Here is a 12,149-nt window from a genome sequence, read left to right as displayed (position 1 = left end):
CCATTAAAAAAAAGTCAGTTTGAGCTGCCCCCCCCCTCCCATGACCAAAAATAGAGGCAGGAAGGATGCCCATTCCCTTGTGCCCCACCCAGAAGATGCCATTTTGGAGTGACAGGCCTGTGTGCAGGAGGAACTAGGCAGCCTTCCTGCTATATCATCTGTACTCAGAGATATGGGGATGGTTTGGGGGTGTAGGAGGAGCTGGAGGGGCTGAGGCAGGAGGGAGTGGGCATGCCAGAGTCAGCCATTTAGTGGATCTGGGTCTAAGTCAGTGGTCTTAAACTCAAACCCTTTGCAGGGCCACATTTTGCATTTGTAGGTACTTGGAGGGCTGCAGAAAAAATAGTTAATGTCTTAAAGAAATGACAATTTTGCATGAGGAAAACCCCCTTCAGAACATTACGCAGCCTGTAGAGAGCGTTCCTTGCAGCGGTCCCGCCCCTCCTTTGACAGCAGGGAGGATGCTGCAAAGAGCGCGCCGCGAGTTTGATTTGCCCAGGGTCCTTGTTGCTCGTTTCCCTTTGCCACTTAAGAGGAAGGCGTGGCCCAGTGGGTAGAGCTACAGCCTCAGCAGCCTGAGGTTGGGGCGTTTAATCTTCCAGCCGGCTAGCAGTGACGTCATCATTTGTCGGCAGCAGCTGATTCTGCCGGAGGAGCTGGACAGACGCCGCTGCTCAGTGTTTGATGGGAGCGGGGGAGGGGCTGGGCATGAAGACGGCGGCCGAGGAGAAGAGCCAGAGCCAGAGCCAGAGCCGCCCTCCCGAGCAATGCGCAAAGAAAGCGCAATAAGACGAAAGCGGCCTCGTTCTACTGCGGACGGGCTGCGGCCGCAGGCTCGGGGCCAGAGTCCAGCAGGGGGCGCGGTGAGCAGCTGCAGTACCGATCGCGACCAGGCGGTGGCAACAGTGAACAGTGGCAAATGGAGGCCCTGCAAACTGCACGCTCTCAAGTACATCTATTCGCCAAAATTGGCCTTCCAGCAGCGGGCCTTCTGGTTCCTGGCCCTCTGCACAGCTCTAGGCCTTTTCCTCTCCTGGTCCTCCAACCGCTTCTTCTACTGGCTCTCCTTCCCCTCTCACACCACAATGCATCTGCAGTGGAGCCAGGAGCTGCCCTTCCCCACCGTCACCCTGTGTAACAACAACCCGGTGCGTTTCCAGCGGCTCAGCAAGACTGATCTTTACCATGCTGGCCAGTGGCTTGGACTACTGCTGGCCAACCGCACAGCTCGGCCACTCTTGTTGGACCTACTCAGCGAAGAGCGCAGGAAGTGGTTCCGCAAACTGGCAGACTTTCGGTTGTTCCTGCCGCCGCGCACGTTTGAGGGCATCAGCTGGGAGTTCATGGACCGTCTGGGACATCAGTTGGAGGAGATGCTGCTGTCTTGCAAGTACCGGGGCGAGCAGTGTGGACCGCACAACTTCTCAGCGGTGAGTTTAAGGCAGTGTCCCTCAAACTTTCGAGCCGGGGAACGCTAAAGGTAGTGGCCAGGGCTCGAGGCACCCGGAAGTGTGCAGACATCGCCATGATGACATCATGCATGTGCGTGACATCATCACATCCATGCATGCGCAGAGGCCCTCCAGACGGACCCCGAGACACCAGTAGGGAAGAGGGCTGGAGAGCACTGGTGCCAGCAGATTGCCTACAGCAGTGTTTCTCAAGTGCCCCCAACCACAGACTTCCCAGGCTCCGCCCTACACCCACCCAAGCTCTTCCCCAGATCCCGCCCCCTTTTACTAATTGTAATGCAATTTTTTCCATTCATTTTTCATATCAACACAATATACACAGCAGATATAAATTCTTAAGACTGACACATTTCAATCACTATATTGAAAATAAAATCATTTTCCCTATCTTTGTTGTCTGGTGACTATTTTTCCTATGCTTTTAACTATGTTTCCAGGGCCTTCTTATCCATTGACTGTTTTTCTCTCCTTCACTTTCTGCCCTGCATCCATCTTTCAAAATAGAACAAAACAATACTGGGCAAGCTTCTCAAATAATATCATCATCCATCTTTGGTATTAACTTAACATTCAGTTTTTCCAATTTCCTGCTTTCTTCTCAAAATCTAATTTTCCATGTCTTCCCTTCCCATCTCTCTCTACTACTACTACTACTACTAATAATAATAATTTATATACCGCAGGACTGTGAAGTTCTATGCGGTTTACAATGATTAAAAGATGCTACAAATTGAGTGGAATTAACAAAGGTAAAAGCTAGTTACAGCTCTAGGGATCAGTTATTGTAGAATAAGATTGCACAGGTCAGTTGCCTAAATACTTCAGGAACAGATATTTCTATAGCGCTACCAGACTCCCTTCCTTCCCTTCCATGGTCTGGTATCTCTCCCTTCCGTTAGTCATCTCTCCACCCCCCTACCCCCAGTGTAACATTTCTCTCTCTCCCTCCTTTCTGCCCTCTTCAGTCCATCTCCCTTCCCTTCCTTCTTTCTGGCCCCGCTCCCAGTACAAGATTTCTCCCTCCTTTTCACCAGTCCAACCTTTCTTTCTCTTTTCCTCTTGCATGCTGCTTCTCCTCCGGTCCTCCTTCCCTCCCTCAACCAACTTCTGTCCATGAGTCCAACTTTTCACTCTCTGCCCTCTTCCCCCCCCCCCCCCCCCGAGTGTGACATTTCTCCTTCCCTCCTTTCTATCCTCTCCATCCATCATGCCCTTTCCATGAGTCCAACACTCTCTGCCTCCTGCATGCTTTCTCTCTCCTTGCTTAATCCCTCAAGTGACATCCCTCTTTTCCACCCCTGAACCCAACATGCTCTCTCCCCATGCACCATTTTGTCCTCTCCTCCACCCCATGTCCATTTCTCCCTCTCTCATCACTATCACTCCAGCAACTATTTTCTTTTCTTTCCCTCCCCCAAACCCACCCTCAGTCCAGCATGTGTCTCTTTGGACCCCCGCGTACTTCTACACCAGGGGCCCCCCTGAAGACCTGCATGTTTCCCCCTGCTCTCTAGCGGCTTCCCTCCTGGCCTCCCAGTCTCACCTTTAAAGCTAATTACGGGAGCCTGCAGAGGATCACCGGTGCTGTAGTGAACCTAGCAGGTTGCCATCGGCCCCTGCATCACATTCCCTCTGCTGCAGTCCCGCCCCTCATGTCAGAGGAGGGGTGGGACCACAGCATAGGGAACGTGCTGCAGAGGCATTTGGCAGCCTGCTAGATTCGCTACAGCACTAGCGATCCTCTCTGGCTATAGGTTGCCGCAGTTAGCTTTAAAGGTGAGACTGGGAGGCTAGGGGGAAAGCCGACAAGCCTTCGGTGAATCGGGCAGCACTATGCAGCGCTGGCGCTGTACCACGTAGGCAAGTCAGCTGGCAGGCGCCTCTCTTGCTCCTTAGTGTGCTGTGGCACACTTGGAATCTCAGGAGGCACACTAGTGTGCGATACATCGGTTTAAGGCTGTGGTTGCTAGTTGCTACATTTTTGGTTCTTTGTGCAGTGATCTGGGTAACTGGGTTCCATCCCCACTGCAGCTCCTTCTGACTCTGGGCAAGTCAGTTAACCCTCTATTGCCCCAGATACAAATAAGTACTTGTCTGGTTTCTTCTTCCTCTTACACTCTGTTCTCGTTATTCGAGTGTTCACGATGCACAATTTCACCTATCTGCAGTCGTATCAATTGCGACCAATGTTCCCCATTCATGCTCCTGTATTTGCATATTCGTGGATCTACGCTTTAAAAAAAAAAAAAAAGCTTTTTTGCTTTCACTCTCACTTCCAAATAAGGTCTCCAAGCTTCTGGAGATTACAGATACTTCAAGTGCTGTCCCATGCAGTAACCTAACCCTATTTCCCCCATGGGATCTACTGTTCACTTTTTGTGGTTTTGAAGCACAAGGTGTTCTGCTGGAACCTAACCTCTATTTTCCCCAAACATAGAAACATGATGGCAGATAAAGGCCAAATGGCCCATCCGTTTGGCCCATCTGCAGTAACAGTTATCTCTGCCTCCACATTTTGTTAGTCATGATTTCATGGTTCAGGAACTGTACAGGAATGGACTGTATTCCTCTTTTGGTGCTGATTAGCTGCTTTCTATCTAGTTACAATATTCCTCTCGCCATCTTAATACAATTGAATGCAAGGGAATGAAAATTAACAAAAATATACTGGCCTAACTTAATTCTGAAGCCTGAAAGCAGTGGGGACTTTTTTGGGAGAATGGAGTTATCTGAACATTCTATTCCATTTTCAAACTTGTCCAAGATATTTACATTTTCTTCTTGTATTAAATCTGTATGTTTTTTGGGGAAGTATTATACCTAGAGATGATTTGGCTTAATACACCTTTATCTTTTTCATATACTGTAATTCTTTTCAGAGGTTAAAAAGCTTTTTGTGAAACTTCTTCATTAATGTGTGAGCTTACGATTTGGCCATAGCTTTTGTGGCATCCTGTACTATCATTTGTTGGTTAATCTCTACTTCTCTGTAGGAGATCTGGTTGGAAAAGAGAAAGTAGGGATGGAGTTGAAAGGGTTTCTGGGTTGTTGGTTTTTTTTGAGTACCAAGAGAAGAGCAGCAATCGGACATATGGATCTCGTCAGTGCTGTGTGGTTTGTAGATGAAGGAATGATGTCAGAAGAGTGTGTGGTAAGTTAAGTTATCTTCCCCGATAAGTTGCCTGATTGGAAGTGCTTTGGTGCAGTTAAAGATACTAGGATAGGCCAGTTCCATTCCAAGTGTGTGTGTGTTTTTCTGTTTGTTTATTTTTAATTCTCAACCCTTTGTAACATACAAAATTTTCTATATTACAGTACTTAATTAGGAGTATCGCTGCCTTTTTGCTGTACTTAATGTAATGGGATTACCCAAAGAGAAATGAACACTAGAAAATCTCTCAGAACCATGAGAACTGTCTTAATATGAGACAGAGATGATGAATGAAACACCCCCCGCTCTCCTTCACTAGTGTTCATGTAAGGATGGAGTTTTCATGTAAGTGTTAATGGGAGAGTGTGGCACAGTGGTTAAAGCTACAGCCTCAGCACCCTGAGGTTATAGGCTCAAACCCACGCTGCTCCTTATGACCCTGGGCAAGTCACTTAATCCCCCCAGGTACATTAAATTAGAGTTTCTCAACTTCTTCAAGTCAAGTACCCCTTAAATCTAACAAATATCAACCGAGTACCCCTGCCCAAGCTCTGCCCCAGACATGCCCAAACTCCACCCTAGACCCCACCCCCATAACAATAGTACTAATTGTAATGCAATTTCTTCCATCCATTTTTCATATACTGTGGCCGGGTAAGACCTGGACTGGATTAGCCCCAAGCCTGACCTGGTCATCCAAGCCTCGGCCGAGCAGTTAAGCTAGGCATGGAGGGTAGAGGGGTGTCTACATCAAATAAAGAATGTCCAGCAAAGGTGTGTAGTGTGAATTATTATTTCTTTATTTTATGGCTTATTCTTTGGTGAAACAAAACATGTCCTGGTAGCTAAACAGCCTGTTAGCCCAAGCAGGTTTCAACAATTGTACAGTTCCACAATCAGAACATGTGCTTGCAGCAAACTATGCTCTGCCAGTCTGTATTTCAAAGAAAGAAAAATTCAAACTTTCTGTATCACAGTCCTGGAATCAGCTGGGACTGCTCTGCCAGGTTCCCTCACAGTATTCTTGAGCTTTATACAATGTCAGAAGCATTGTTCCCCTAATTTAATTAGAAGCAGTGATTCTTCACTCCTCTGTTAACAGGATTGGTGAGACAATTCCACTTTATCCAAAACAGCATTACTTTCCCCAAGCTTTACTCCATAAGCATGTCTTCAGACACAGGAGTCTACAGGTTCCATTTCATAATCACTTGTATATATTTCTTCTGGCATTTCTACATCCAAAACAGTGTTACCTTCAGAAGATTGCTTACAAGATTCAATCCTGAAATTTTCTCCCCGTTTCCTGAGGGAAATGCTGGTCTCTGGCTTCTGACCCCTGGATTGCACTGGTCTGCCTCTTTCCAAGGGTTCAGGCAGACTGAAGGTTGGTGGGTGCCTCTCTGGCCTAGAGACCACACCTTTTTCTCTAGCCTTGTGCTGATTGTCTCTAGAAACACCTGTGGCTCTCTGGTGCTTTGCTAATGAGCCTGGATAGCTTCCCTGCTGACTAGCCCTGCCCCCAGCAGACCTGATTGCAGGAGCTAATCCCTTTGTGGGTTTTGCTATCACCTGCCTGGTGCATGCTGTTACTTGTAGTTCTTTGCCTTTAGCATTCCCTACACTAGAACTAGGCAAGTATAATCGGGTCACTTTTGGGCTGCCTTTCACTGGGGATAAATTCTGCAAGGCAGTTTCCCTAATATACCTGCTTCTAAGAGCAGGTTTAGGGATATTTTTAGAGCACTGCAAGGTTTCTTCTGGCATGACACAATACGCACAATATAATCTTATTAATACATAATGGTAACCACAAAATTAGAAAAAAACAAACCACAAAGCACACTGTATGCAGAGAAAATCTTAATCATTTATATTCGGGGGGGGGGGGGGGTTGAAAGAGGTCAAGGCAGATGACTTTAAAATATGAAATGTCACCTCAATAACAACTATAGAAAAACAGAAAAATATAGTGCAAAATATAGGCAGCAGATATAAATTCTCAAAACAGACACATTTTGATCACTAAATTGAAAATGAAATCATTTTTTCCTACCTTTGTTGTCTGGTGATTTCGTGAGTCTCTGGTTGCATTTCCAATATTTCTTTCTTTTTGCCTCCTGCATGCTTCCTTTCCTCCAGACCCCATTCCTTTCTCCAACCAACCAATATCTGTCATGGTGGCACGTGCAGTGACTCACAAGCCTTCCCCCCAATGTCAAGTCTGACGTCAGAAAGAAGGTTCCGGACCATCCAGGCAGCAATTTAAGGTAGTACTGTATTCTATAGTAGAATATGGGTGCCCAGATAGAATAGGTGCTACCCTTGCATCATCAGGGTGTCTACAAGAAGGTGTCCACTTATAGAAATGTCATTAAGCTGTATTAGTGTTAGGCCTTTGCATACATAGATGATTTTCAGATCTTGACAACCTCAGATGTTCAGGATACCTAGAGAATTGCTTTACTTAATAACAGACTTGATAAAATTGCTAATTGGTTATTTCAGCACAAGATGAAATTAAATGCTGATAAAACCAAAGGGATGATATTAATAGACAAGCTGCATAGTCTTGTGTTGTAACAATATTTATGTTCTGGTCTCCCAGCTGCTTGTGTTTCCTTCTTAAATTCTAGGAATAACTGTACACGAATTAGCTTTAAACAACACATATTGCAGTATTATCACAGATTACATTGGCTGACAATGGAGGCTAGAATAATCTTCATATTTGGCTGTATATGTTTCAAATCTTTGAATGGACTATTGCCAAGTTATCTCTGATCATTTCAAATTCGTAAATAGGAAACTTTTATGTAATGTATAATTCTTTGACTTGTGTTTCTAAATGATTCTTTGGTAAAATGTTAGCATATCACATATCATTTTCCACCTCCTATTTGGCTTTTAGAAAAATGCTGAAAACATACTTGTTTGGCAAATATCTTGATTAATTTGTTATGATTTTACTATGTCTGTTAGTATTTCTTGCTTTGTAAACTGCACAGAACTGTGAAGTAGCTGCGGTATGTAAGAATTTATGGTATGTTATGTTTTTCAAATTACATATGATTTGATCTATGAAATCCATCTTCACTGGAACATTAATTCTTTCTACTTAGGGTTACCAGATTTTCCGACTGGAAAATCTGGACCCCCCTAGACCCATGTCTCATCTGGAAGTCTTCCCTCTGACATTGTGACGTCAGAGAGAAGGCTTCCGGTTCAGGCACAGGATGAGCATAGGAGCCGCTGCGCGTGGCTTTGTGCACTGCAGCAGTAAGGAAGAGGGGAGCCGGCCCGAAAATAACACCGCATCAATCGCACTGTGGACCTGCAGTTGAAGAACACTGGTGTAAACAAAATAAATAAAAAAGACACTTCCTCTCTCTTTTAGGTTCTAGCTCACGCTTGCAGTCTAACACCAGCTCTGGCAAGATACACATCATCAAATCTGACATATTGTAATCACAAAGTAGAAAATAAAATTATTTTTCTACCTTTTGTTATCTGGTCATTTTATTTTTCAATTCATGTTGAGCTAGAGATCAACAAACCAAAATCTTCACTAAAGACAAGGCGGAACAAAATATTTTCTGTTACAGCTCCCCAACAATGGAATCATTTACCTACTTATCTTCGGGAAGACACAAGTTTAGAGCGATTTAAAAGCTCACTGAAGAGCTTCCTTTTCATAGATGCTTTCGGTAATTAGCAGAGGATAATCCTTGATCTTCTTTATCCACTATTAACCCTTTCAGGACCATAAGGATCGTAGGCCAATTTTTGTGGTTTTGACGACATTTTTATGGTAAAAAGGGCTTGCAGATGCCAAAAAATTGATTTTTTTTGTGAAATATCATTTTTTTTTTAAAAAAATCAAACTTCTGGCTTATGGACAGTGTGGCAAGTGAATCTTCTCGTCAATCTGGCAACGACGCTAATGAATGAATGTCGGAACCAGTTTGTTTACATAAAGGCAGTATCATATGGAATCCGTACATATCAAATTTAGAACTGTAGACTATCCCAATCAAAATTTATAGGATTTTAAAGTTATGGGACAAATATGTCCCTTGGTCCTGAAAGGGTTAATGACGTAACTCTAATTAACAGGGTCCCCCTTCCTCTGTGTTCTTTCCCTTAATTGGCCTTTTCTTTCCAAAATTTTAGTTCAACTCTTTTTCCTTTTATTTCCAAGTACTGTAAGTCCTAATATAAGAACATAAGAATTGCCGCTGCTGGGTCAGACCAGTGGTCCATCGTACCCAGCACGGCGGCCCTCTGGTCAAAGACCAGCGCCCTAACAGACTAGCCCTACCTGCGTACGTTATGGTTCAGCAGGAACTTGTCTAACCAAGGATTTTTCCCTTATTCCTATTTTCTATTTCCCTCCCTTCTCCAGTGTATCTAGTCTAGACATATATAACAATCCTTAGCCAGGGATCTATTCACTAGAACTCCTTCCAGAATCCTACATTGATGAATGCTAAACCTAGCTACTAGGTGTCACTAGAGAATGGCATCATGAGAAAACTAATTATGTATAGTTTTTTATTGTTATGTACATCGCTTTGAAATCTTTATAAAAGCATTTTAATCAAATTTTTAATAAACCTGAATCTTAGGTCTGTCCCAGTATGGCATCTCTTATGAGGATTGATTGTAAATTGCTGTAACAGCCGTAGCCCAGTCAGTCTGGGGAAGTAGGAGAATAATATTTTATTTATACAGAAGTAGGGGTCTGATCTCATCACCTGCTCCCAAAATACATTGCCCCTCTCACTTTAATTTAGTCAGTCCAGAGTTCTGGGTGACAGTTTTTCACGTCCAGCCAGGAGCACAGTTCATGCAACCCCGCCTCTGAGAAAGTTTTAGATTATTAGTCCAATCTCTAATTCTATCTGCTCTTGATTATTGCAACATTATCTACTTAGCATCTTATAAGAAAACCTTAAATCGCATCCGAATAATACAGAATACGGCAGTGCGCTTGATCTTTGGATTAAAAAACTATGATCATGTGAGCCCCTTTTATCGACAACTGCATTGGTTGCCATTCAAAGCGCGAATTCTCTTCAAATTTAGCTGCACTTGCTTTAAAGCTCTTTTTGGTCTGGCTCCACTATCATCCCAATTTAAAGTATATAAGTCAAATAAAAATACTCGCAATATCTGTCTGTTTATGTTCCCATCTACAAAAGCTTGTTGCTATAGAAAATTCTTAGATAAGACTTTCACTTTCCAGTTAGGAAAAATGAATTCCTGGTTAAGTCCTCTGATTTCTCAAACGCAATCATATCAGGCCTTTAGAGAATTACTGAAAACCTATTTGTTTGATAAATTTGTATTATAATTATTCTCTTGACCTGTTTATATGTATGCTTCACTGATTGTACAGTCCTTCTTAATTGTTAACCGCCCTGAACTCATGGTTTGGCGGTATATAAAAATAAAGCTTATTATATTCCTCTGTAAGCAAAAACTTCAATTCAGCGGGTTCCTACCTCAGTTGGGAATACGTTACAGTTCTCTACTGATCCTCCATGTCCTGTAAAAACGCTAGAGCAAGCATGGACCCTTTTTAAGGACACAGTCACCAAGGCGCAAAATCTATATATACCGCGTATCAACAAGGGATCGAAGAGGAAAAAGAACAAGGAACCAGCGTGGCTCACTGTAGCAGTGAAGGAATCGATCAGAGACAAGAAGACTTTGTTTAAGGAATGGAAAAGGTCAAAAACGGACGAAAACTGGAAAAAGTACAAACAACATCAAAGCAGGTGCCATAAGGCGGTAAGAGGGGCTAAAAGATACTACGAGGAAAAAATAGCCAAGGAAGCAAAAAACTTCAAGCCGTTCTTTCGATATATTAAGGGGAAACGACTCGCAAAGGAAGCAGTGGGGCCGTTGGATGGAATAAAGGGAGTGCTAAAGGAGGACAAAGCCATCGCCAACAAACTGAAAACATTTTTTGCATCTGTATTTACTGAAGAGGATATACACAACATACCGGAAGCAGACAGGCTATACGCAGGAAACAAAGACGTGAAACTGACAGGGTTGACTGTTAGTCTAGAAGAGGTATGCAGGCAGATTGATAAGCTTAAAAACGATAAATCCCCGGGATCGGATGGCATACATTCGAGGGTAATCAAGGCACTGAAAGGGGCTGTAGCTGAACTGCTTCAACTAATAGCCAACCTGCCGATCAAATTGAGAAGGATTCCGGAAGACTGGAAGGTGGCAAATGTGACGCCGATCTTCAAGAAAGGTTTGAGGGGAGATCCGGGAAACTACAGACTGGTGAGTCTGACTTCGGTACCGGGAAAGATGGTAGGGGGCTGATAAAGGACCGCATCATTGATCACCTTGATGGACACAATCTGATGAGGACCAGCCAGCACGGCTTTAGCAAAGGAAGATCTTGCTTGACGAATTTGCTGCACTGCTTCGAGGGAGTAAACAGGCAGATAGACAAGGGTATATCTGGATTTTCAGAAGGTATTCAACAAGGTTCCGCATGAACGACTACTTCGAAAAATTGCGAGCCATGGAATTGAGGGTGAAATTCTCATGTGGATTAAAAACTGGCTGGCGGTTAGGAAACAGAGAGTGGGGGTAAACAGACAATACTCGGACTGGAAAAGCATCACGAGTGGAGTGCCGCAGGGTTCGGTGCGTGAACTCGTGCTCTTCAACATATTTATAAATGACCTGGAAATTGGTACGACGAGTGAGGTGATTAAATTTGCAGATGACATGAAGATGCAGGAGGATTGCGAAGACCTGCAACGTGACATAAACATGCTCGAGAAATGAGCCACAACATGGCAAATGAGGTTCAACTTGGATAAGTGTTAGGTGATGCATATTGGTAACAAAAATCTTATACACAAATACAGGATACTTGGAGAGACACCTAGGAAAGAGATTTGGGAGTACTGGTTGACAAGTCGATGAAGCCGTCCGCGCAATGCGTGGCAGAAGCAAAAAGGACGAACAGAATGCTAGAAATGATTAAGAAGGGGATCATTAACAGATCGGAGAAAGTTATCATGCCGCTGTACTGGCCATGGTATGCCCTCACCTGGAATACTGCATCCAGCACTGGTCGCCGTACATGAAGAAAGACACAGTACTACTCGAAAGGGTCCAGAGAAGAGCAACTAACATGGTTAAGGGGCTGGAGAAGTTGCCGTACAGCGAGAGATTAGAGAAGCTAGGCCTATTCTCCCTTGAAAAGAGGAGACTGAGAGGGGACATGCAAGGTCATGCACCTTGGCGGCAAAAATCCAATTAGGACTTACACCCTAAATGGTGAGATCCTAGCAAGGACTATAGCAGAACGTGACTTGGGGGTGATCATTAGCGAAGACATGAAGACTGCCAATCAAGTGGGGAAAGCTTCATCCAGGGCTAGACAAATCATGGGCTGTATACGTAGAAGTTTCATCAGCCGTAAGCCCGAGGTCAGAAAGCCGTTGTACAGATCCATGGTGAGACCCCATCTGGAATACTGTGTA

At 44.1% G+C, this 12,149-nt stretch overlaps 1 protein-coding gene across 2 annotated transcripts in view; it reads left to right on the top strand.

Moving 5' to 3' along the window:
- Nucleotides 1-516: 516 nt before the first annotated feature.
- The window catches only part of LOC117347047 (acid-sensing ion channel 2-like), a 58,688-nt gene continuing 47,055 nt past the window's right edge, over nt 517-12,149 (top strand). For both annotated transcript variants that reach the window (XM_033917365.1, XM_033917364.1), the window contains exon 1: nt 517-1,430. In XM_033917365.1, the coding sequence (XP_033773256.1) occupies nt 768-1,430 (663 nt within the window). In that variant the 5' untranslated portion in view covers nt 517-767. The remainder of the gene's footprint in view (nt 1,431-12,149) is intronic.

The sequence above is a fragment of the Geotrypetes seraphini genome, chromosome 13 (assembly GCF_902459505.1).
Source record: "Geotrypetes seraphini chromosome 13, aGeoSer1.1, whole genome shotgun sequence".
Taxonomy (NCBI): domain Eukaryota; kingdom Metazoa; phylum Chordata; class Amphibia; order Gymnophiona; family Dermophiidae; genus Geotrypetes; species Geotrypetes seraphini.
The sequence above is the reverse complement of the archived record's forward strand: the minus strand, read 5'-3'. Positions and strand labels throughout refer to the sequence as shown.